General features: G+C 48.1%; 8 protein-coding genes across 10 annotated transcripts; 3 read left to right on the top strand and 5 right to left on the bottom strand.

Annotated features, from left to right (window-relative positions):
* Positions 1–7,378: 7,378 nt before the first annotated feature.
* Positions 7,379–9,012, bottom strand: LOC9638219 (sn1-specific diacylglycerol lipase beta). Its single transcript, XM_002973372.2, has 2 exons — positions 8,729–9,012; positions 7,379–8,660 (listed from the first exon to the last, which is right to left on the bottom strand). The coding sequence occupies exons 1-2, from the start codon at positions 8,942–8,944 to the stop codon at positions 7,497–7,499; spliced, it is 1,380 nt and encodes a 459-aa protein (XP_002973418.1). The 5' UTR covers positions 8,945–9,012; the 3' UTR covers positions 7,379–7,496.
* A 42-nt stretch (positions 9,013–9,054) lies between these two features.
* Positions 9,055–10,893, bottom strand: LOC9641688 (delta(14)-sterol reductase). 2 transcript variants are annotated; one of them, XM_024678084.1, is made up of 13 exons: positions 10,830–10,893; positions 10,651–10,768; positions 10,521–10,597; positions 10,409–10,465; positions 10,266–10,357; positions 10,162–10,209; positions 9,969–10,092; positions 9,865–9,911; positions 9,721–9,802; positions 9,597–9,673; positions 9,428–9,547; positions 9,300–9,374; positions 9,055–9,246 (listed from the first exon to the last, which is right to left on the bottom strand). In XM_024678084.1, exons 1-13 carry the CDS (start codon positions 10,869–10,871, stop codon positions 9,093–9,095), a joined length of 1,113 nt encoding a protein of 370 aa, XP_024533852.1. In that variant the 5' UTR covers positions 10,872–10,893; the 3' UTR covers positions 9,055–9,092. The 2 variants fall into 2 exon arrangements, with proteins under 2 accessions (XP_024533852.1, XP_024533853.1); XM_024678085.1 differs by having other exon boundaries at positions 10,542–10,597; positions 10,830–10,892.
* A 47-nt stretch (positions 10,894–10,940) lies between these two features.
* On the bottom strand, positions 10,941–13,081 carry LOC9641689 (NEP1-interacting protein-like 2). Of its 2 annotated transcripts, none has more exons than XM_002973374.2 (5): positions 12,514–13,081; positions 12,272–12,450; positions 11,821–11,904; positions 11,501–11,671; positions 10,941–11,191 (listed from the first exon to the last, which is right to left on the bottom strand). In XM_002973374.2, the coding sequence occupies exons 1-5, from the start codon at positions 12,779–12,781 to the stop codon at positions 11,069–11,071; spliced, it is 825 nt and encodes a 274-aa protein (XP_002973420.2). In that variant the 5' UTR covers positions 12,782–13,081; the 3' UTR covers positions 10,941–11,068. The 2 variants fall into 2 exon arrangements, with proteins under 2 accessions (XP_002973420.2, XP_024533855.1); XM_024678087.1 differs by having other exon boundaries at positions 11,857–11,904; positions 12,514–13,078.
* A 64-nt stretch (positions 13,082–13,145) lies between these two features.
* Positions 13,146–15,306, top strand: LOC9641690 (protein WHAT'S THIS FACTOR 1). The gene has a single exon (XM_002973173.2). It carries the CDS (start codon positions 13,192–13,194, stop codon positions 15,274–15,276), a length of 2,085 nt encoding a protein of 694 aa, XP_002973219.2. The 5' UTR covers positions 13,146–13,191; the 3' UTR covers positions 15,277–15,306.
* Positions 15,289–16,405, bottom strand: LOC9638220 (protein WHAT'S THIS FACTOR 1 homolog). Its single transcript, XM_024678086.1, has one exon. It carries the CDS (start codon positions 16,376–16,378, stop codon positions 15,308–15,310), a length of 1,071 nt encoding a protein of 356 aa, XP_024533854.1. The 5' UTR covers positions 16,379–16,405; the 3' UTR covers positions 15,289–15,307.
* On the bottom strand, positions 16,401–17,617 carry LOC112347358 (protein WHAT'S THIS FACTOR 1-like). The gene has a single exon (XM_024678083.1). The coding sequence runs from the start codon at positions 17,593–17,595 to the stop codon at positions 16,414–16,416; it is 1,182 nt and encodes a 393-aa protein (XP_024533851.1). The 5' UTR covers positions 17,596–17,617; the 3' UTR covers positions 16,401–16,413.
* Positions 17,618–17,732: 115 nt separating this feature from the next.
* LOC112347356 (putative pentatricopeptide repeat-containing protein At3g01580) lies at positions 17,733–19,974 on the top strand. The gene is made up of 2 exons (XM_024678082.1): positions 17,733–19,319; positions 19,386–19,974. Exons 1-2 carry the CDS (start codon positions 17,743–17,745, stop codon positions 19,948–19,950), a joined length of 2,142 nt encoding a protein of 713 aa, XP_024533850.1. The 5' UTR covers positions 17,733–17,742; the 3' UTR covers positions 19,951–19,974.
* A 148-nt stretch (positions 19,975–20,122) lies between these two features.
* On the top strand, positions 20,123–21,728 carry LOC9641691 (uncharacterized protein YMR315W). The gene is made up of 11 exons (XM_024678115.1): positions 20,123–20,242; positions 20,297–20,437; positions 20,499–20,547; positions 20,598–20,722; positions 20,780–20,893; positions 20,941–20,991; positions 21,066–21,154; positions 21,215–21,275; positions 21,330–21,407; positions 21,463–21,558; positions 21,606–21,728. Exons 1-11 carry the CDS (start codon positions 20,123–20,125, stop codon positions 21,705–21,707), a joined length of 1,026 nt encoding a protein of 341 aa, XP_024533883.1. The 3' UTR covers positions 21,708–21,728.
* Positions 21,729–21,730: the final 2 nt, after the last annotated feature.

Raw genomic sequence — 21,730 nt, forward strand, 5'->3', positions numbered from 1 at the left:
CTCGCAATTCTCATCATCCAAATGTATGCGCGGCTCGGGAGCTTATGCGAGGTAGCAGCTGCGTTCCAGCAGATCGAGAACCCCAACATTTACTCAACATCACGCTTGCAGCACTTACCCAAACCGGGCATTATGACAAGGCACTGCTGTTCTACGCTGTTTTAAAAAATGCCGCAGTGGAATCCCGTCACGTTGAGCAAGGTTTGATTGGATTGATTAAATGTGATGATCCAGGGGTGTCTCAACTGCGGCCATTTCGACCGCGCAAATCAGATGTTTCAGAAGATCCCAGCACGGGATGGAATAAGCTGAAACGGCGCCAAATTCAGCTGATAGAATTCAACGAGAAAAGCTAGAAGAAACGATCTCATACTCATCTTTGAGTTTCTTGCTTTCTTTCTTGTTCTATCGAACTGTCTTGTGCGATCGAATGAGAGCCTTTGATGTCTTGTCTTGTCCCTTGGCCGAAGTTTCAAGGCTCATGAAACTGATGAGATATAATAAACTTTTGTTTCCTGCACGCACACAAAACAAAGATTTTAAAGCCGAGATGACTCCAAGAGCCAGGAAATATGTGAATTTTTGGATTGCAAGGTTGCACTCCATACTGCGGCGGGGCTAACACCCAAGAAGAATCATCCAAAATATCAACAAAACATCGTCTGAATATGTACTGCCATCATGTGACTTGGAAAGGCCTGGACATTGTCCTTCCTGTTCATACCAAGAAAGCTTTGCTTTCTTGTATGATCTTCGATTTGCTTACCTCCAGTTCCTGAAGTTTAAGCTTTTCACAGATCATTTACTTGCAAAAAGCTTAGATAATTCACGAACAGTGAGCAGTGTGGGAGTAAGAGCATCGAAGTACCTGATACAGCATGAATGAATGAGCTGGATTTGCCATCCCAAACAACTTGATTCATGTTTTTCAAGGTTGCCCTAAAGAATTAAGTTTATATTAGAATATTCATTCTGATTCTATATTGTGATGGTGCCTAGTGTAATTCGCTGGGAAGATACCCTCCACTTTCTCAACAACCACTATAGTGGTTGCATGTGGTAGCACCCACTGTGGTGGGTGCTACCACCCACCATATATCTGAGATATAGTGTTTTCTCCTTTTGCTCTATGAAAAATGTACTATTGTATAGAAAGTTAGTCCTTGCTAAGTGCTTTAAGTATGTAATGTTGAAGTCAATGCTGCTGAAAGCCATTCTTGGCAAAAACCTCTATTATCTGATTAATTGAGTTGATTGCGATCTTTACTCTAAATGAAGTATATGGCATGAGGGCAACTTGTGAACATATAGGAATTCAATGCTAAATGAAGGTATTTTTTTATGTTAAAAGGAAGCTTATCTTGTTTATCATACTTTTTTCAGGGTGTATTTTCTATTAGACATATGTTGTTATTATTTCTTCTTTTAAAACTTATTTTATATTTTCCGACCCTGTTTATAATCCTAAAATCAACTCGTGCTAAGGTCTATTGATAATGAGCAGGTCGTCCATATATTTTGAGGCATGTGCAAATTGCTTTAGTATGTCAATTTTAAGTGAGGATATTTTTAAAGAAAATAAATAGGTTATACCATAGATAGGTATACGAGCTTTTTGCTTCCACACTAATTGAATATATCTATTTTTTACTAGCCAAGAATTCATGCAAGCATCCATCTTAATATAATTTCATGTCTAGCTTGCATTTCCATTTTCCATCGCATAGATCGCGTTTTTGAGTTGGCCACCATATTAGTATAAGCAAGGTCTTTATGACACTAATAAAACCACTTTCTTGGAGTGGTCACTTGGGAGATGAGGGAAAATTCAATTATGGAATTAATTAACCAAAAAAAATTGGTTTGGATAGTCATGTTCCAAATTGAAGGTAATAGCATTTCACTTAAGAATATACTGAGGATGGCAGTTATTAGGTTGACTAGATCTATATACATACATGCCACTACATTTGTTAGGCATCGAAACATTTTATGTGCTTTACATGAGATGTATTCTTTCAATATAATCTTGTTGTGGGAGTAGTGCTATGATTTTGTCACTTAAAGTGGATCATAAAACCTCAAAATCTCCTAAAAAAGGAGAGAATTTTGGCCCTTCTAATTGATGTAAAACTTCTCTATGAATGAAGTTCTTACTGATAAATACAGTATTATTTTCTGCTTTATCCAGGCTAATGAGATATAAGCATTCTAAAAGCCAATTACTTTCATCAATATAGGTTTTATTGTGTTGAGATTGAAATGTTATTTACTAATTTTTAATATCTAAATGCCTTTTACAGTGGCTGCATTAGGGTTGTGAATTTTAAATGAGCAAATATAGTCATTTCTGAAACCAATTTAGTTGGGCAGTGGAATAAATTATCATAAAGCGATTCTATTTCAGGCCCGAACACTGTTAAAAAACAATGGAATTAATCAAAGTACGTCGAATGCATAAACATTTCTATATGTGTAACTTCTCGCATAACATTGATATGGCCATGTTTGATTGTTAAGTGCCCTTGTGATCCATCCATTTCATCTACTAGTTCCTCACAATCATCAAGATCGCATGTACTTTCCGACATAGAGACTTCGGGCACTTCGTTTTGTGTGGCCAGTTGGAAGTAGTCTTCTATATGTCTTTGTGTAGATGCATGAGACCGAAAATGTAGTTATGTAAGCACAACACTAGAATGTAATATCATGAAAAATGCTCTGCTCAGCCTCTCTCAACGCACTTATATATATGGTGTTAGCATGCTAAGGAAGTAGAATAAAAACCATAGCGACCACAATTAGACATGTTACTTCCTCTGCCATGGCCATGATTTTGGTGTGCTGGCTGGTTCACAGAGGAGAGGCCAGAAGGTGGTGTAGCTGTTCTGTTCTATCCTGGATCTGAGATTGGAGCAAAACTGCCTCGAGTGTTATACCTGGTTCGCTTTCTTGATGTAAACTCATAATCAAAAGAGTCTGATGGGCTTGAGTTTAGCCAGGAATCAGGCATGCTGTGATTGAAATGAGGTGGGAGCATGAGAAACTCCATCTTCTTTGAGTGTGCTAGTGGCAGTGAGCGAGAGAGGCCTCATGGCTAATTTTTCTACAACTTCCATCATCATCTCCTTGTAGAAGATAAGGTGATAACATATGGCATGAGTGTAGCCATAATAGAAGTTCCCTCAAAAGAAGTTTGTTTGGCTTTCCGGTTCCAAAAACACTGTCCCAAGTGCTCCTATGTAATAAACAGCCACATCAAACCAAAGTTCGTTCATGTGCTGGTGGGCCTAAACACCAGCTTGTCCAAACCATCCAGTAATGCTAATATAGACTGGTGTTTATTTGCACTGTGATGATCCAAACATACTGAGATTTATGTGTGGCTTTGACAACGCACTTGTTCTCTAACTCATGTTGGAATCAGCATCGCCAGGTGCAACTTTGTTAGCTCCTCAAGCGAAACTCTATTCAGCTTGTGAGCTTGCAAATTAAAAAAAACCTCAAGAGTGTGAAAAGCTAGCGGATACTTGTGCTCTTGCATTCAAGTACCAATAGTCAACCTGTCTCCTTATTATGTTCCATGTTGCGTTAAGAATTTACCTTTCTGGCTCCTGGTCAGCATCCTGCAAGCAGCTAAATTCTTGATTAATGAAAATCTGAAAATAAAGAAGAAAACTTACGGATTGCCCAAATGGTCGAGGATCCAAGTATGCATGGCATCTGCTGCAGCTTTCGAGAGACACCCTCTTGTTCCAGATAGCTCCCCATTGCATAGAGTGTGCTTTGGGGTCGTGTTTCTCTTCTTATGCCCCATCCTGTGCTTGTAGGCATCTGGAAGATCAATGTGGCTTATCAAGACACAATCATGTTCTTGTTCAGGACCTCGTAGCTCAATGCAAAAACTTCCCTTTTGAAAGAGGCCAAAAATGAGAATCTACTGGGTGAAAACATCCTGCCTCAACCGGCACAAAAAACCATCAAATCTATACTTGAGGTAATCCAAACCCGACTGAATCAAGCCAGAAAAATTTGAAGGTGACCACTTACAGTCCTCAAGGACTATGACGCTTGGCTCCCCCACAACAGCTCGTAGCTTTTCATCTAGAATACGAATCAACTCCATAGATAAAACATAGTAAACATGAAGAAGATCTTACATCAACCTTCTTACCAGTGTCTCTTTTGCATGGTTGGAGCTTTCATTGTGCTTTTTCCAGTTCTTCAAGAATCAGTTCCAAGGAAACAGACCTCTCCCTTTTCAGGAGCTCCAGATCCTTGGCATTTGCAAGGGGACTTCCTACAGTGGCGTAACTCAATCGAGATTGCGGAGACACGAGGAGAAACATCTGGCAAATCTTTTCATCTTCATTATGAGGGGGAGGTTTGGAAAACTTGGCGAGGAGATCCATGACCTCATATGTGGAAAGAAACCCAATTATGTAGTGCAGTCTGGAGATGAAAAGAATTTTTTTTCTTTCTTGCTCACCTGGAAGAAGATCGATCTGAAAGAGCTGCATTGAGTCGAGACCTACACCTAGGAAAGAAAATGAAGCAATGAGAACAAACCAGGGAAATGACCTCGGCCAGTGCCCACTTCCACCTTACTTTTTACATAAATTTTTGGTCATATCGACATCTATATAGATTTCTAATCACTCATCCAAAAGGTTCACTTGTCCTCTGAATCCATGCATGTGTTAGAATCAGCTTCGCGACGTGCAAGTTTGTTGAGCTCGAGAGCCTGTAAATGAAAAAAAATTACCCTCAGATTCCAGCTTGAAACTATAGCAAGGTGTTCGTAAACCAATCGTCAACCCAGTCTCCCTGTTATAATATATTCCATTGCCTCTGAGAATTCTTCTTCCTGACACTTGCTTCAAGTTAAAGTCCTCGTAGCTCAATATGAAAACTTGCCTTTGAAAGAGGCCAAGAATGAAAATTTGCTGCTTGGTGAAAACCCCCAGCATCAACTGGCACAAAAACCATCAGAGCTACACTCAGGGGAAATCTAAACCTGACTGAAAGAATGCCGGAGAGGAGTAAGCTGGACTCTAGTGAGGTCTCTCCCGGTGGATGAATATAGATCTTCCAGAGTGCACACATACCTCTGCATTAACGAGCTTAAATCTTCTCTAAGCCAGTAAATTTGGAGTTGAGTCCTCAAAGATGATAATATCTGGATCATGGGAACTTTGTCATTGTTCTTGCCTTGGTTGGAGCAGCATCATGATTGTAGCGACGATCTCTAGAGCAACACTTGGCAGCCCCATAACATCTCACAGCTCCTCATTTAGAAGAGAAATCAACTCCATCATATGCATCTTATGAGTCCAATAATAATGAGGACAAGAAGAATGTGGATATATTGCGGTGTTGTACCATAATATGATTGCGTACCATTTCATCCAAGAGTTCAAAGGAAGAAATGCATCAGCAGCAATCCCAGAGCACTTGAGTCCAAAAAGGATGCTCTTATCAACTACCCAACCCACCCTTGAGATTGACTCACTGTTTGATGGTATTTGGCTTCAATACCACCTTCTGCACATGGAGCCCATGGAAAAGTGGCTGGGATCCATAATATGGTTTTTATTGGCTGTTTGGTTATCCAAAAATCCAGGAGTTGCTCCAAAACTTCTTCAATGGTAAAAGAGCTTGCACCACTAGCACAAGAGCAGTGTGTTATATTAGTCATTGGCCTACTAACATTCTGAATAAGAACCCTAAACTTCCAAATATTTGCTTTTAACCTTTTACCACCTTTATTGGATTCAGAATAACATAAATGTCTCCGTGTTTTCATTGCATGCTTGATCATCTTGTGCTCAAGATGGATTACAAAGCGGACGTGTAAATCGATTCGTTCGCCGGTAAATAGCAATCTGGCCTCACATTTTATTTTATTTTGTGAACCTGCTGCAAAGAAAACAAGATTTCTAATAACTCATTCTAAAGAACTGTGTTAGATTCAGCCTCGCCAAGTGCAAGTCTATATAGCTCGTGGGCCTACAAGATGAGGAAGAAGAAAAAAACTCAGATTCCAGCTTCAAAAGCTCGAATCACATATACCAATGGCACTCTCGCGTTGGCAAACCAATTGTCAACCTGACTCATTGTTATATTCCATTGCCTCGAGAATTCTTGTCTCTGGCTCTTGCTCGGTCTCCTGCAAGTTAAATTCCTGATTGATTCTAGAAGAGAAACAAAAAAAAACTTACGGATTGTCAAAATGGTCGTAGATCCAAGTACGCATGGCGTCTGCTGCAGCTTTCGGGATTCCAGACAGCTCCCCATTGCGAAGATTGTGCTTTGATGTGTTTCTCTTACACCCCATCCCATCTGGGCTGTTATCTGAACTGGAAGCCATGCGTGTTTACTTCACGACCTCGTAGCTCAATGTAAGAACTTCCCTTCGAAACAGGCCAAGAACGAGAATCTGCTGCCTGGAGAAAACGCCCTGCATCAACTGGGAGAAAACCATCAGCTACACTCGAGGAAATCCAAACCTGATTGAAGGAATCCGTGAGAAGAGTAAGCGTCTGGAGGCTCTCCTGTGTTCTCTCCCGGAAGATGAACATCTCTTCCAGAGCGCACGCATACCTAGAAGCCAGTAAACTCGAAGGTGACCACTTACAGTTCTCAAGGACGATAACTTCTGGATCCCGGGAACTTTGTCTTCGTTCTTGCCTTCGAGCAGTATCCTGATCGTAGTGGCGATCTCTGGAGTGACGCTTGGCTCCTCTGCAACGGCTCGCAGTTCCTCATTCATTTACAAGACGTATCGACTCCTCCTTGTGCACCTAGAAAGAAAAAAAAAAAAAAAAAACACAGAGATACATAAGAAAAATCTTGGCTGCCATGAACACCGGTCTTCGGTCCCAGAAGCCTTTCCAAGGAAACAGACCAGAAACTCCATCAGTAGATCTTCCGAGCTTGCGGTGGCAGCTTGGACATGCGTCGCCCCCGAACTTGACCGAGACTGCGGTGGAGACGACATCAGGAAATCCTGAAACATCTTGCAAAGCTCTTCATCGATGAAGAGCTCTTCAGGACGGGCTCTCTGAGGGTGAGGTTCGGAAAACTCAAGACTCAGGGATGAGATCTGCGAGCTCATCTGTGGAAAACGAAGCCGAATCTGGAGAGATTAAAAGACGATTTTTCTTTCTTGCTCACCTGGGGGAATCGCAAGGACCTGTATTGCCATGAACGAGATGAGATTGTCAGCGAGGGAAAGAAAACGAAGCAACTAATATTAAAACCAGGGAGTGACCTCCGTGTTTATAAGGTGTGAGCTATACCCGTTGGCCTTCAAGATTTTTATTTTCTTAAGAGAATAAACCTGAGGATAAGCTTAAATAGCTAAGAGAGTTAAATATTCTTAGAATATGCTATTTAATATTCCAGGGAAGAGAATAAACCTCAGCATATTCTTACAAACTTCTATAAACCCTAAAAACTTAATATTCCTGGGATATGCTCTGAGATTCGCGCTCTTACTTCTTTCTACTCTTCTTCACGAAGAAATTGATCCCCTCGCAAACGTTTCCCAGCACATGATCCGAGACAGCCCACGGCGAGAGAATCATCTGCGAGAACTCATCCGGCGACGCCTCGTGCATCGTCCACTCCACATTCTTGGCCTGCTCGAACGTGGGAAACGCTCCATAGTTTCTCTGCTCGGCGACGCCGGATCGCTGGCCGGGAGTTACTCCACACCCCGGCGGACTGCTGCTTAGAACCAGCAGCCTCCCTGGCGGATACAGAACCACGGGCCCCTTCTTCTCGATGGAGCTCTCCCCCTCGCACTTTCCCTCCTCGCAAGAACTTCCCTGTTTTTGCTCGCTTGGTCCACCTCCGCTCAGCTCGCTGCACACCCTGCTCCCGAAATCGTCCACGTTGTCCTGGGCTCTCTGGAACATCTGCATTGCGTCCACCGCCCTGGAGATCTTCTCCCAGTCCTCGTCGTGCTTGGCGATCTCGTCGGCCCTCTTCCAGTCGAAGTTGCACACTCGCTTGCGGAGGTCCTCAATGGAAGCCACGGAGAATCGGGGGACGACGTCGTGCAAGCAGACGAAGGAGGTGGCGAAGCTGGCGCACTCCTTGGCCAGCTCCAAGCTGACGCTGGCCGGCACCGAGAAGCCCCAGCACTCGAGGTTGCGGTGCTCGTCTCGCAACTTCAGTCCACACATGATCCCCACTGCTGCTCCCATGCTGTGCCCGACTATAACCAGCTTCTCCAGGCAGCTGTCCTCCTGTAAAACTTGCCGGATGTGCGGCCTCACTTCTTCCAGGAGTGCGTCTGTCGCACGAGCAAATCCGCCGTGTGCATGCCCGGACTCGAACGGAGCTGGCATGGCTCCTGCACTGACAAGGATGTCAATCACATGAGAAGTCCCACGTACCGAGAGAACCAGTGCTCCATACGAGTGATCCACTGAGAGAGCAAACGCAGGCCGCATGGACTCCTGCTCGGGATTCCACACGGCTGTGACTATGGAAGACTCGGGCAGATGCGAGAAGAGCGAGAACGAGGCCGGGTCTGCGACGTAGACGGCTTCAGCCATTGCTCTCCAGTGTTGTGCTCTTACCATGAACTCGGGGTCGCTCGCTAAGTCACTTGGATGACCAGGAATTTCCATGGGATCGTTTTCGGTGATCTACAAGTTGTCACAAACCATAAGCTTCCTTCCAAGAATGTAAACAATACGAAAGAAAGAGAGCTTACCTTTGCCATGGCCGCAAGACCAAGTACAACATCCGCGGCCGACCAAGGTCCGATGTGATCCTGCACGCACAAAACACCTTTTGCAATGACTGTCATGGGTGACGATTCAGCCCCAGCTGCGTTCTTTGCAACCTGCTCCTTGAGCTTCCAAACTCCCACTCTTCCGGCAAAGTAAGCTCCACAGATCCCACATCCCACAAGAATCAGCTTCCACATCCCAGGAGCCTCTCCTGTTCTCTACACCTGCGTCTAGCTAAAGAAACCTGTGCTCGCTCCTCCACCACAACTAACCAGCGTAACCTTTCCACGTGTCGACTGGCATGAGATTCCAAGTGTCGCTTTCAAGCGAGCTGAGCTTAACTGATTAATAGATCCTGGGGAAAATTCTCCATGGCACCGCCTTGCAGTATTCTTCCCACACAGCTTTGTACTTGGCTCTGCATCTTGCTTCGTCTCGTCGCTCTCTCCAGACGAGAAGAATGAACAAATAGATGGGGTAGAAATATGGAACTATCGAGCTGCACAGAGAAAACAAAGTTTGAGAATTGATCGACATAGCTATGCCAGGTACCTGGTCCCGCAAGGAAGACTAAACGATAAAGCCAGGAGCAAGTCGCCTAGATAGTTGCAGTGTCTTGCAATCCCCCTTTATAAATTCGACAAATGTGAGGTGGAATTCTGTCTACATCTATTACTCACCAGTATCCAGAGACGAGAAGTTTTCCTCCGATGAGAACAGGTGGTTTCCCCCATATTGGAGCCTTTGGGTTCTTCTTGAACTCGTGCTTTTGCTTGTTTGCACCTCTAAATATTGCATACCTGGAACAATCAAGCTTCAGCGTAATAAGTAAAACTGGAGAAACAATACCCCGCCAAGAAGACAAGAGCATTTAAAAATGCAGCCATTCGAGTGATTTCCGCATTGTTATGAAGCAGCCACCATCCCTACATATACTTGCATGGGGCCCCATTATGCTTCACAAAATCCATACCTGGATGCTAAACGTAAATGGAATCCAGACCATGTCACCAAAAATTAGCATGAAGCCAAACTTCTCCGCAATAATGTCCCACCTACAGACAAGGTGAAAATTAAAGTCTCAGATACTCTTGTGAAGTAAAGCACAAGTACGCACGTTGAGGTCATGTATTCTTCGTACCACAAAAAATCCAGCACGTAGATCTGTACCAAGCAGAAGCATAAATTACGCACTGTAAAGCATCAAATGCACCGTCTTACCGTGCAGAAAACTTGGTATAAAGCCATTGGAAGAGTCAGGAATCCGGCCTGTTCGATCTGCTTGCTTGCAATTGAAAAATTTATCAGGAGCCAGCTGATCATTCCAGCCTTTATCCAGAAAAATCTGCAACAATCACCATGAAGATTCTATGAACGAAAGAAACGAAAGAAAGAGAAAGGAAAAGCAACATACTTGATGTCAATGGTAAGAAACTGAGGATTTAGTTGAAGCCCAAACCACCTGTAGCATTACGCATCAAGTTACTACTGCTCACTAGAAATCTCAAACACCATTACCAGTCGTGAAGAGCATTTCCGGAAGACTGGCATTTCAAAGAGCTGCTTGGACTTTTGGATGCGTAGCCAGTCAGGCATAGAACAATCGACAGCTGAAAGTAGCTTTTGAGTCAACGTTAAGAAATCCTCTTATCATCGCTTACCAGGACACAAAGTGTCAAAGTTGTCGAGAATAGCTCCGGTCCACGATCCGCAAGAACCTAAGCTCCCATCATGTCAGATTATAGAAAAAATATTCCACTTCCACCAAAGTATCGCATTGCTAAGCATACGCACCGTTGGAGGAACCGCCGCTCCCAGGAGCGCCAAGAGCACCACAAGCGACAGCAAACCTACATTCCCAGCAAGAAATCAGAAAAGAAGCTCGAAATGCAATCGATCTGACCATTGCATTTGTAGATTATCCGCGTCCCGTCCGCCAATTCCACCCCAGACACGCGCTGCCCGGGAAGAACAGCCTCCAGCAATGCGAGCAAGCTCAAGAATCCCACAAGAGCCGCTCCCTGCCGATCATAACCATCCGCAATCACTACATCGATCAAGAATCCACAGCGCGGCGCTCACCGTTGCGGCGGAGGGGGGCTGGAGAAGATCCGCCCACGCCATGCCCAAAAGCCCTAGAAATATTAAGCTTGGAGGGAATCGAACTCCAGACCAGGTATTCCATAAAGGTGATTAGACTAACAATGCTTTAATTAAACGCATCCGGCCATCGCGATAGCACTGGAATACACAAAAAAATCCCTGCGGAGGAATGAAACTATGTACAGCTGAGTCAGGGCATATTCTGGGAGCGCATCACGTCAGATTCCCTGCCGACACACAGGACAAGAGCCATGTCTCGCCAGCCATTTATCGACACAGTCCATATGGTACGTGTGTTGGCAGTGTGGCAAACACCTCGCGATCTCCCCACCTTGAAGCTCCTAGAGATTTTTTTTTTCCCCAACAGAGCAGCGAAAAAGGAGCACAAAAGTTCGAGCTTTAGTGGTCGATCCATCGATTCAATCAGACGCCAGGCACGAACAATCAATCAGTCGATCATCGATCACTCCAACTCAAGCAGCGACTTAAATGATTCCCGGAGTGACAGACCCACCAGCATTGAATGCACGAAACACAAGAAACCATGGCGAAGAAAAGGAAAGCGAGCAAGCAAGCATGACTCTCCACTCTATCTCTGCGATAGTAAATTCTGCGAAACCGAAAGGAGATATGGATAGGTGTGCGCTTACTTGTAAGCATATCGCGCAGCACACAAAGTCGCCGAAGCCATCCACACAGTTCTCGGTGGTCACCGTGTGCCATGGGAGCTCCTTGAGACAAGCCTCGGACGCTCCTTTGGTCCCTTCGGCGGGGCCAAACATGTCGTACAGCTCGTCGTAAGTCATGTCGTCAATGTTCACCTGGAATTTGCTTGTGTTAGCCACGGCAGAAAGCAATCCAAAAGTTCCTGATGATCTGAGATCTATCTACCCATAGCTATTGCTACTTTTCTCCTCGGAAAAAAGAGAAGAATTTTTTTTTTCTCTCTGGAAAAAAAAGCACAAAAAACCTGCCAATGGTGTGCAGTCAATAATGCTGGGCCAACCTGATCGTGCATGAACCTGCCGTTTAAGACGTCCTCCACAAACTCTGCCTACAAGCGCACAAAAGGACGTAACACCCGAGAAGTGAAAAGAGAAGAAACAAGAAACGCAAGGAGACGAGCAAAGATCACACCTTTATCCAAACTTGTGCGAAAGATATCGCAGCAAGCAACGAACGAAAACGACGACAGGAAAGCTAGCTGGAATGCAAAAGCGAGCGAGCAAAAGCGAGCAAGCAAAGCAGAAAAACCAAAACTTTAAACTTGCCCAAGCAATCCAAGCAAAGAACATAACGATATCCCAGCCAGGAAGAATGCATGAGTTTTCTTTCACGATCGGATGAAATGAAAGCCCAGACCACACGTGAGATTGCCAAGAGAGAAGCCAAGAAATAAACGAGTGGAAGAAAGAACTCACCAGTGACGCCCTGGATCGTGAACCGGATCGCTCAGAGTGCCAGTAAGCACGAGAAGCCTCGAGAAACTCCACCGAGAGCACGGCTCCAGCGACGGCCCCAAGCCCAGCTCCACGAATCAGCCCACTATCAGTCGCCCGCCCCGCCACAGCGCCAGTCACTGCTCCAGTGAGAGCTCCCACTGAAGAGAAACAAACAAAAAATCAAACACAATTGGATCTTAAGTCGACGTTCTAAGACTTACCTATGGCGAACATCCCCGTGAGCGCTCCCGAGAGAGCCCCCGCGACGAGGCGAGGGACGCTACACACGGAGAAGCCATTCGACCTCTCCGGCGTGGAGGAGGCGGCGGTGGAAGCAGCATCGGCGGCCGCGCTCGTCGATGCCCTGTAGAGATCTCCAAAGTAGTGCATTCCCTGCGTCGTCCGGAGCTGGGCGCACATAGCACACACGCGCTGGACCGCCGCATTGTGGAACGTACACGAATCGCACACCCATAGCCCCTGCTCCATCGATTCTCCCGAAATCCCACCCCTCTCGCTGCGCGCTTGGTCGACCTAGCCTAGAACAAGGGAAAAATGCCAAGAAACCTATCGATCCACGCGCTCTTCGCCGACGGCCTCGAAATATCTGCAATGCGCCACGAGTTTCGCCACTCCCGGCAGACAATCGGGGAAGAAATTCGCTAGCGCCGCTAGAATCTCTCGCGCTGGAGCGCACTACTTCAGGGGGGAAAAGGGGGGAATCGATCAAAGAACGGCTAGTAGCTACTACGGCGCCAAGGCAGCGGAAGAAACGGAGAAGAGGAACTCTATGCTCTCTTGCTGTGCGGTAATATGCCCAATCGTATATTCTCTGCCAGAGGATATTCTTTAGAATATTATCGGTAACAGAGTAAAACCTTTGGGTGCCCTAAGGGTTTATGGCATGGAATGGCGCCGAGAGGTATGGGAGAATGCAGCGCCTAGGCGCGCGGAGGCTCCTCCTGCCATGCCCTAGATCGCTGCGAGATGGAGCTCCTTCGCCTCCCCGTTCAGCATTTTCGCCCGGGAATCGCCTGCTACACGGCTGCGCTGGAATATTTCCAGGGTCTGGAGCAGCAAGATCGATTCGGGATGGATCGCCATTGCCTCTTCGAACGATCTTCTCGTCGCAAAATCGTCGGCTACACTGCTGCGGTCGAGTATTTCCATGCGCTGGGGCCGCGAGATTGCTTGTGCCTCAGATATTTCCCACTGTCTCGAGCACTCCGTGGAGAATCCAGAAGAGATTCATGGGAGGAGCAAAGAAGAGCATGGCAAGGGCCAGGAAGAATTTCGCCAAGAAGGTCAGGAAGCAGATCCGAGCTAAGCAGCTCAGCCAGAGGCCACAGATTGCAGCTCTGGACGTCCATCTCCGGCGGGAGACGAGAATGCGAATGGTATGGAACGTGAAGCTCATTCTAGCGTCCAGAGATGGACATGTGATACCGTCCACGGAGTTTACCAGGCTAGCCAGAGACCTCGGCTTTCCCAAGGCCAAGCTCTTCGCGGATTTCGTCAATAGCTTCCCAGGAGTTTTTAAGATCTCCAGCGACCAGGAGGACAGGCGAGTAAGATGGCTCGAGTTTACAGAGAAGGCGGAGCTCCTGATCGACCAGGAAGAAAAAGTTATGAGAGAATACCACGAGCCTCTCATCGTCCGGAACCTGAGGAAGATCTTGATGATGGTGCCCGCGCATCGAGTTCTTCTCACGAAGCTCTCTCACATACGATCGAGCTTGTGGATGCCTGACAACTTCAAGACGGCCATCCTGCCAAAGTATCCGCAGTACTTTACGGTCACCGGAGCTTACTTGGAGCTAGCAGCATACGATAAAGCTCTCGCTGTTACCACCAGAGAGCTCAACCAAAGGATGAAAGGTGGCGGCAAGGCTGGCGATCGTGACAAGTACAGCTTCAGGATCTGCGTTGAGCCACACACGGTTCTCCATCGTAGCATTCTGAAGAGGATCTTGAGCTTCCAGCGGCTTCCGTTCCCAAGCCCCTACGAGCCTGTCGCCGAGCTCGACCTCCGGTCCATGGAAGGACAGAAGCGTGTGGTTGCCATCTTCCACGAGTTCCTCAGCTTGACAGTCGAGAAGAAAGCGTACGTAGATCACGTCGGGTTCTTCACTCGTGATCTTGGTCTTCCCCAGAAGCTGGAAGACATGCTCTGCCGCTTCCCACACATCTTCTACGTGAGCATGAGGGGCGATCGGCACGTCGTCTTCCTCAAGGAGTACTACCGGAAGGGCCAACTTATTGAGAAGCATCCTCTCTTCACCATCAAGCAGGAGTTTGGCAGGCTCATGGACTTCAGGGTGTTCAGGGAGAGCCGTCCAAGGGAAGTGAGAGGCATCTGTGCGGAAAGCTTTGTCGCGCCACGGCAGCCAGTGTCGGAAACTGGTTGGAGCTTCCCATTTCCTCCGGCCCCGCAAGGATGCGCTCTACAAACTCGTCAAGGAGACGTGCCACAGGCTAAAGTTGGCGAGGTTGTCGAAGCAGCAACAGTAGTGGATCCTGTCAAGGGAGCAAATGCACCGCTGACGAATGGTGCCAATCCTCGCTCTCGAGCTGTCATCCTGAAGAAGCTCGGACTTTTCAGTGACGACGAGAAATCCGACGAAGAAGGAAGACAATCAGTAGCGCCTGCAACAGCTGTTGAAGATAGAGCACCAGATTCGGAGATATTTTTGCAACTGGGCTTCGATGACGAGGATGAAAGTCCGAAAGATGTTTCTGCAACACCTGGAAAGCAGCCAAGTCTGGGAGCGAAGCTGGGATTTTGTAGCGATGACGAAAACTCTGACGACGAAAGGCGACAAGTTAGTATCGGTGGAGGAGGTGGTGGTGATTCCTGGAGCTGGAAGGCACTTCAGCCCAGTCCGCAGGAGGAGCCGCCGCTGGAACGAAAGAGGAAGAAGCGCGTGTCCAAACCATTCTGGGAGAAGAAACCATTCGACGGTTTCAACGATCCATTCTTCTAAGCAGCTCGAGAGGCGAACAACGATTTTTTTCTCAGCTAGTCTCGTCAAGGACCGGTTGGCGCTGCATGAGGATCAGGTACCTGTCGCGGATGAAATCCTCGGGACCTTTGAACTTGAGCTCGTTCTGGAAGAAGGCCTCTCTCAAGAAAACCAGTGGAGGCTCGACGACACCGCTCACGTAAAAAATGCCGGGGTGTCTCACCAGATACGAGCAGAACGTCTTCGGCAAATTCATCTCGGCCCTCAACAGCGTCAGCTTGGAGAGAGCAATCCTCTTCCTCGGTAGCAGGCTGAGCACCTCGTGAACGACACCGATGTGTCTCTTCTCGACAACCGGGGATCCTTTGCTGACGTTCGGCTTCTGCCAAGGCTCGTAAGGGGACCGAAACTCCAACCTCTGGAAGGCTTTGTAGCCTCGACGCCGGGGACGCTCGACCAGATGAAAGCCCGTCTTTGGGAAGGCCCGGCTAAACAGCAACGTCTTCTCTCTGCTCGTCACCGTGAGATCCTGGTCCCAAGACGCAAGCTTGAGCACCGGACCCCGGTTGGTCTCTCTGACATTGAAAAACTTCGGGTACCTGTGAACCAGGCCGGTGTCCAAGTCTCGAGGGAGGCCAAAGTCGGCCGCCAGCCACGAAATCTTGGTGAGTGATATCTCCTGCTCTACAGCCATCATCAGCAGCTTCCTGACGATGTTTACTGACAGGAGCTCGTCCCGCGACTTGATCACTCGGAGCTCGTCCCTGTAAAGCTTGTCCATCTCGGGAGTAAGGTCGATGTACTTGGTTCCCGAGATGAACTTGCCGAGGCCGTCCTGCTCGTCGTGAACCTGGAACACGCCCGGGTACTTGGTGGCAACTCCCAGCAGCGTATCTCGGTTAGTGTCCCGCTTCTTCAGCATGAGAACTTGGGCTTCCTGCTCGGCAACCAGGCTTACAAGCTGCTTCACGGCCTCGATCCGGCGGTCCTCGAGAGCCACTTGATCCAGTACCTTGACTCGATGGGTGGGCGGGATGAGAAACTCGACCGCATTCTCCTCGACGGTTTGCATCAAGGACCCAGTTCGAAGAAACCTCTGCGCCGCCACTCTCAACGGGGACATCTTTCCAGGATCCAGGAGGAGGAGAACTTACCGCCCTACAAGTCCCGGAGGTTACCAAGAAAACCCACGAAGAAATCGTCGATATCTTCCTTGTCCTCGTCGGCGATCTCCAGCGTCACTGTCCGAGGTGGTCCGCCGAGCTCTCTCTCGTAGACGGTCTCCATGAGGCGGAGGAGGTCGTCCCTGGCAGCGGACAGCCGGTTGGGGACTCTCAGCCTGGATCGGTCGAAGCCTTCGCGGAGAAAGATGGTGTTGTTCTCGGGAATGACTTTGGAGACGTAGAAGATCCAGGGGTAGAGGCCGACGAGATGCAAGTACTTTGCCGGCAGCTGGAGCTCCTTTTGGATGAGATTCAAGCGACCAACGACGGCCTTCTTCATCGGCATCAAGCTCAGGAGTTCGTGCAGCACTGCCAGCGCTCGCTTCTCGGCCTCGAGGCTCTTCCACTCGATCCTCCCGGGGTCCTCGTATGGCGAGAAGAATGGGAGCTCCTGGAAGCGCTGGACGCGGGGGTGGTCGAGCTGCTGGCCCCGAGCATCGACTTGGAAGGCGTGGGGTGCTTGGACCGGTGCCAAGAGCTCGCGAGCGGTCACTGCCAGCCCGGGCTCCCAGCCGACGAGCTCGACGTATCCCAGGCTCTTGGGAGTGGTGGTGGTGGTGGCGGGGACGATCCGGAAGCTCTCCGGGTGCTGGGGGATCAAGCGGCGCTTGAAATCCTCCGGGAGGAAGAGATCGTGCTTGAGATGGCCGAGCTTCTCCATTCCAATGCGGTGGTCGCGCGCCATCATCAGGAGCTTCTTGAGCTTGGCGAGCGATTCCATGTCGTCGTGCTGCGCGATGGCGGCGTGCTCCTGGCGCAAGATCTCCTCGGCCGCGGGTGTGAGCTCCACCCAAAACTCGCCGTCGTCGTCCCTCCGGAATTTAAAGACGAGAGGGAAGCGCGCGGCCACCTCGCGGATGATCTCCTTCTTGCGCCGCTTGGCCTTGGAGCGCGAGAGATCTTCCAGGCTCATGATGCTCGCGTCGCGCGACTCGAGCACCGCCATTACCTTCCTCACGATGTTGGCCGCCGATTCGCACCTCACGGCCCTGTCCAAGTGCCTGTCGCGATGGTAGATTGCGTTGGCGCGCTCCTCCCAGGACAGGCGCCTGTTGTCGCGCCGCGAATCTCGCCGCCAGGAGCAGCACCGCGCGAGAATGCGGCGGCGCGGCAGCATCGATCGAGCGATCCCCTGCGCTAGGGTTTCTGGCGGGAATGCTAGAACCCTAACTAAAACCCTGAGGGTTTTAAAATAACGTTAGAACCCTAAGGGTGAAAGGTTTTTGGGCTCAGTGTTGGAGCCCTAAATTTTGAATGGCGATGGATGAGAAAGAGGGCTTGTCTCGCGCGGCTATGGAATCTATGGTGCTGCGCTGCTTACCGAGATCCAGGATTCACGGCGCTAGGCCCAGCGGAGGTATCTCTCGTGGTTTCGGCGCTGAAGGGCTGCGGCGGCTCCAAGGAGCTCGAATTGGGTAAGAGGATCCACAGCGATGCTGCTAGGGATGGCTGCTTGGCGGAGGATTCTATCTTCGTGGCAAACAGCGCCATTCACATGTATGGCAAATGCGGCGCCTTGCTGGACGCGATCGCCGCGTTTGAGAGAATGCCGGTCCACAGTGCCGCGTCTTGGAATTCTCTCATCGTTGGTTACACGGAGAATGGTCGCCCCGGGCTCGCGCTGGAGCTCTTCTTTCGGATGGTAGAAGGCGATCGTCTCTCCGGGAGCTCAGAAGGACGGTGTGATGCTCGGACTTTGGTTGCGGCGGCCATGGCTTGCTCGAGCTTGGCCGTAAGAGAAGAAGAAGCACACCAACATGGCGGTGACAGGATCGTTAAAGATACGAGCCTGGCTTTAGCCGTGAAAATCGAGAGTTTTGCTCTTCTCGATCACAGAAATACTTTCGTGGCAAACTCTTTGGTGGATATGTTTGCCAAGTGTGGGAGCTTGGTGGACGCTTTTAGGATCTTCGAGGGGATGGAGCAGCAGTGTAGGGACGTGGTTTCTTGGACGGCTTTGATCATGGGATGTGTAGAGAATGGGAGAAGCGAGCTAGCTTTGGAGCTTTTCTCTCGGATGCTTGACAGTTCTTCTTGTGCTCGGCCGAATGCTCGAACTTATGTCGCGGTGATCAAGGCCTGTGCAAGCTTGGCAGCCGGAGAAGATGGCACAAAACTTTCTGGAAAGATAGTCAAAGTCGAGAGTCTGGCAAGAGGAAGAGCAATTCACTCACAGGCAGAGAAAGGTGGCTGGAGCTCCGACTTGTACGTTTCCACTGCGCTGCTCGAGCTCTACGCGTTCTGCGGGAGCCTCCGAGATGCCGTGAAGGTTTTCGAGAAGATGGCCGTCCGGGACGTCGTAGCTTGGAACGCTTTGCTCTTCGGCTACGTTGAGAGTGGAGAGGCCGAGCTCGCTCTCTCGACTTTCTCTCGCATGACGAGCCTTGGCGAAGAACCCGACTCGCGGTCGTTTGTTGCTGCTCTCATGGCGTGCTCGTCCCTGGCAGCCAACGAAAGAGGCGTCCAAGACTGTTGGAAGCTCGTGAAGCTTGGATGCCTTGAGAGAGCCATGGCGCTACACTCTCAAGCCAGTAGCACCGGAGCCGAGAAGGATCTCTTCGTCGCCAACACGTTCGTCCACTTGTACGCAAAGTGTGGAAGCATGGAGGACTGTCGGAGGGTTTTCCAGGGGATGGAGCAGCACAGCGTCGTCTCGTGGAACTCTCTCATCCTTGGCTACGTCGAGGCGGGCGAGAACTCGCTGGCTCTGGAAACTTACGTTGAGCTGAGGAGGCAAGGCCGGGTTTTTCCCAATCCCCGGACTTTCGTAGCTGCCTTGATGGCTTGCGGAGCTCTGGCTGCGTTGTGCTCCGGGAGAAGAATCCACGGCGAGCTCTCCAGGTACGGTTTTGACGAGTTTTACAGCGACGAGTTCGTGGCCAATGTTTTGGTGGATTTCTATGGCAGATGTGGCTGCTGCGTCGATGCGAAACACATATTTGATGCCTCGAGCAGCAGGAAAGCGAGTCTAGTCGCGTGGAGCTCGCTGATATTGGGATACAGCCTGCACGGAAACGCGGAGATGGTGTTAGAACTGTTCCAAGCGATGCAAGTCGAGAGAGTGTTACCAGATGGTATGGTTTTCTCGTCGGTTCTTGGAGCTTGCAGCCACGCAGGGCTGGTCGAGGAAGGGAAGAAGCTCTTCGGGGCGATGAAGTCCAGATATGGAGTGGAGCCTGACGTGGATCACTACGTTTGCCTGGTGGATCTTGTTGGAAGAGCTGGTTTTGTGGAAGGGGCCATGGCGGTGGTGAGAGCTATGCCGTGTGGTCCAACTCCGTTGGCTTGGATCACCATTCTAGGTGCCTGTATGAAGTGGAAGAACTTGGAGCTGGGATTGATCGCTTTCAAGTCTCTAGTCGAATCGAGTGATGGGGAAGATGACTTAGCAGCTGCGTGTGTGTTGATGCAAAACATCTTTGCTTGTATATGTTCTAATGCCGGTGACAGAATTTTACCACCTTGCACTTGAATAATCGTGATTTCTTCACCCAAACCTGGAAAAATTGAGATATATATACACACACACACACACATATATATATATCTGTGTGATTAGTGGAAAATAACTCCTTTTAATTAAGAGCGTATAATGGTTGTTTTTATAATATAAATAGAGGGGAGTCTCTTCCTTTTTCGCAGCGATGGCACCTAGTTTAGCCTTAATAGGGGTTGGAAATTTTGCACAGAAGCAGTATTTCCCTCTCTTCTCCACCAAGCTTACAGATGTAGTCTCACTCAAGGCGCTGTGGAGTCGCTCACAGGTACTAGGCTGTTTTTCCCAGGATCCTTGCATGCTAAATCTCTCATTTTTCTAGGAATCTGCGGAGCGATCAGTGTCCTTGATCAAGGATTGTGTTCCAGGAGTTCAAGCAAAGTGGGGTCAACAAGGCCTAGATGACATTCTCAATGATGATACCATCCTTGGAGTAGCGATTGTTCTTCAGCCACAAGTGCAGGTATATGCAATTGCCTGTAATAATATCAGACAGAACTTCTAACCATTTATTTTGATGTTAGGGAGAGTTTGTGATGCAGGCACTCAAGGCAGGGAAACATGTTATTCAAGGTACAAGCTTACCATGTTTATTGTGATCTGGCTAACGCATGAAGCTACAGAAAAGCCTATAGCTCCAAGTACTCAACAAGCTCAGAGTTTGACAAGTTTCTATGAAAGTTTGGGCACCATGAGACCTGTGTGGGCAATAGCTGAAAACTACAGATTTGAGCGAGCACTTGTGGAGGTAATTAATATTGCTCAGAAAACTAAAATATATTCTAAGAATTTTTTGTTTTCACAGGCTCACAAGTTGGTCAAGGACATAGGACACATGGTGGCGGTGGAAGTAACGGTTGAAAGTCCAATGAACATCTCACGGCCATCATTTTCAAGCATTTGGCGAAGAGAGCTCAAGGTAAATGGTATAATTAATCTATTACGGTGGTTGGATAAAAATTATAGGGTGGATATGTTTTGGATGGAGCTGTTCACCAAATTGCAGGGCTTCGAGTGGTAATATTTGCATTTTGTTTTTTTAAAAAAAGAGAAACAAACCCGTTCTTACGTTCATATTTTTTTTGTTTCAGATCACTGGTTCCGAAGTAAAATCTGTTTCAGCAATCTGCCGCCATGTAGATGAAGCATTACCTCCTCCAGACAATGTGTCTGCTTTGTTGTAAGTTTTCTTATTCTTTTGAATTGTTTTGGCTACTAAATCGAAGACTTACGTTTGCAGTGAGCTGGAAAACGGGTGTGCCGGGACTTTGATGATTTCGTTTTCCTGTACAACTAAGAAGGTATGTTCTGTTTTGCTCAGAGAATTTTATGGATGATGAACCTTGGAAATTTAGATGAGCTGGAAAATTGTTGGAACAAAAGGTACAGTTGAAGTCGATCAAGATACTCAAGATGGTCAGCCAGGCTTTATGGTGAGCGATATTCAAATCCAAATTCTCCATCGAATGCTAATTTAATTTAATACAGGTGTCGCATGCTACTTCAGTGGGTAAAAACTCATCTTTTTATCCTTGCTGTGGAGTTGAGGAAGAATTGAGATCATTCATTCACGACCTTTCACAGGTATTATTAGTACCATTGAAATTATATATACTGAATAATTTATGCAGGGAGGAGAAGCTGATAAGCGCAGTAGTCCTGGAGAAGCTTTTATTGATGTTGCTGTCATTGAAGCCATCCTCAACTCAAATGGCAATGTCATTCATGTTTGATGAGCTTATAAAATTATCATAAT

This window comes from Selaginella moellendorffii, unplaced genomic scaffold (assembly GCF_000143415.4).
Source record: "Selaginella moellendorffii unplaced genomic scaffold, v1.0 SELMOscaffold_21, whole genome shotgun sequence".
In the NCBI taxonomy this organism is placed as follows: Eukaryota; Viridiplantae; Streptophyta; class Lycopodiopsida; order Selaginellales; family Selaginellaceae; genus Selaginella; species Selaginella moellendorffii.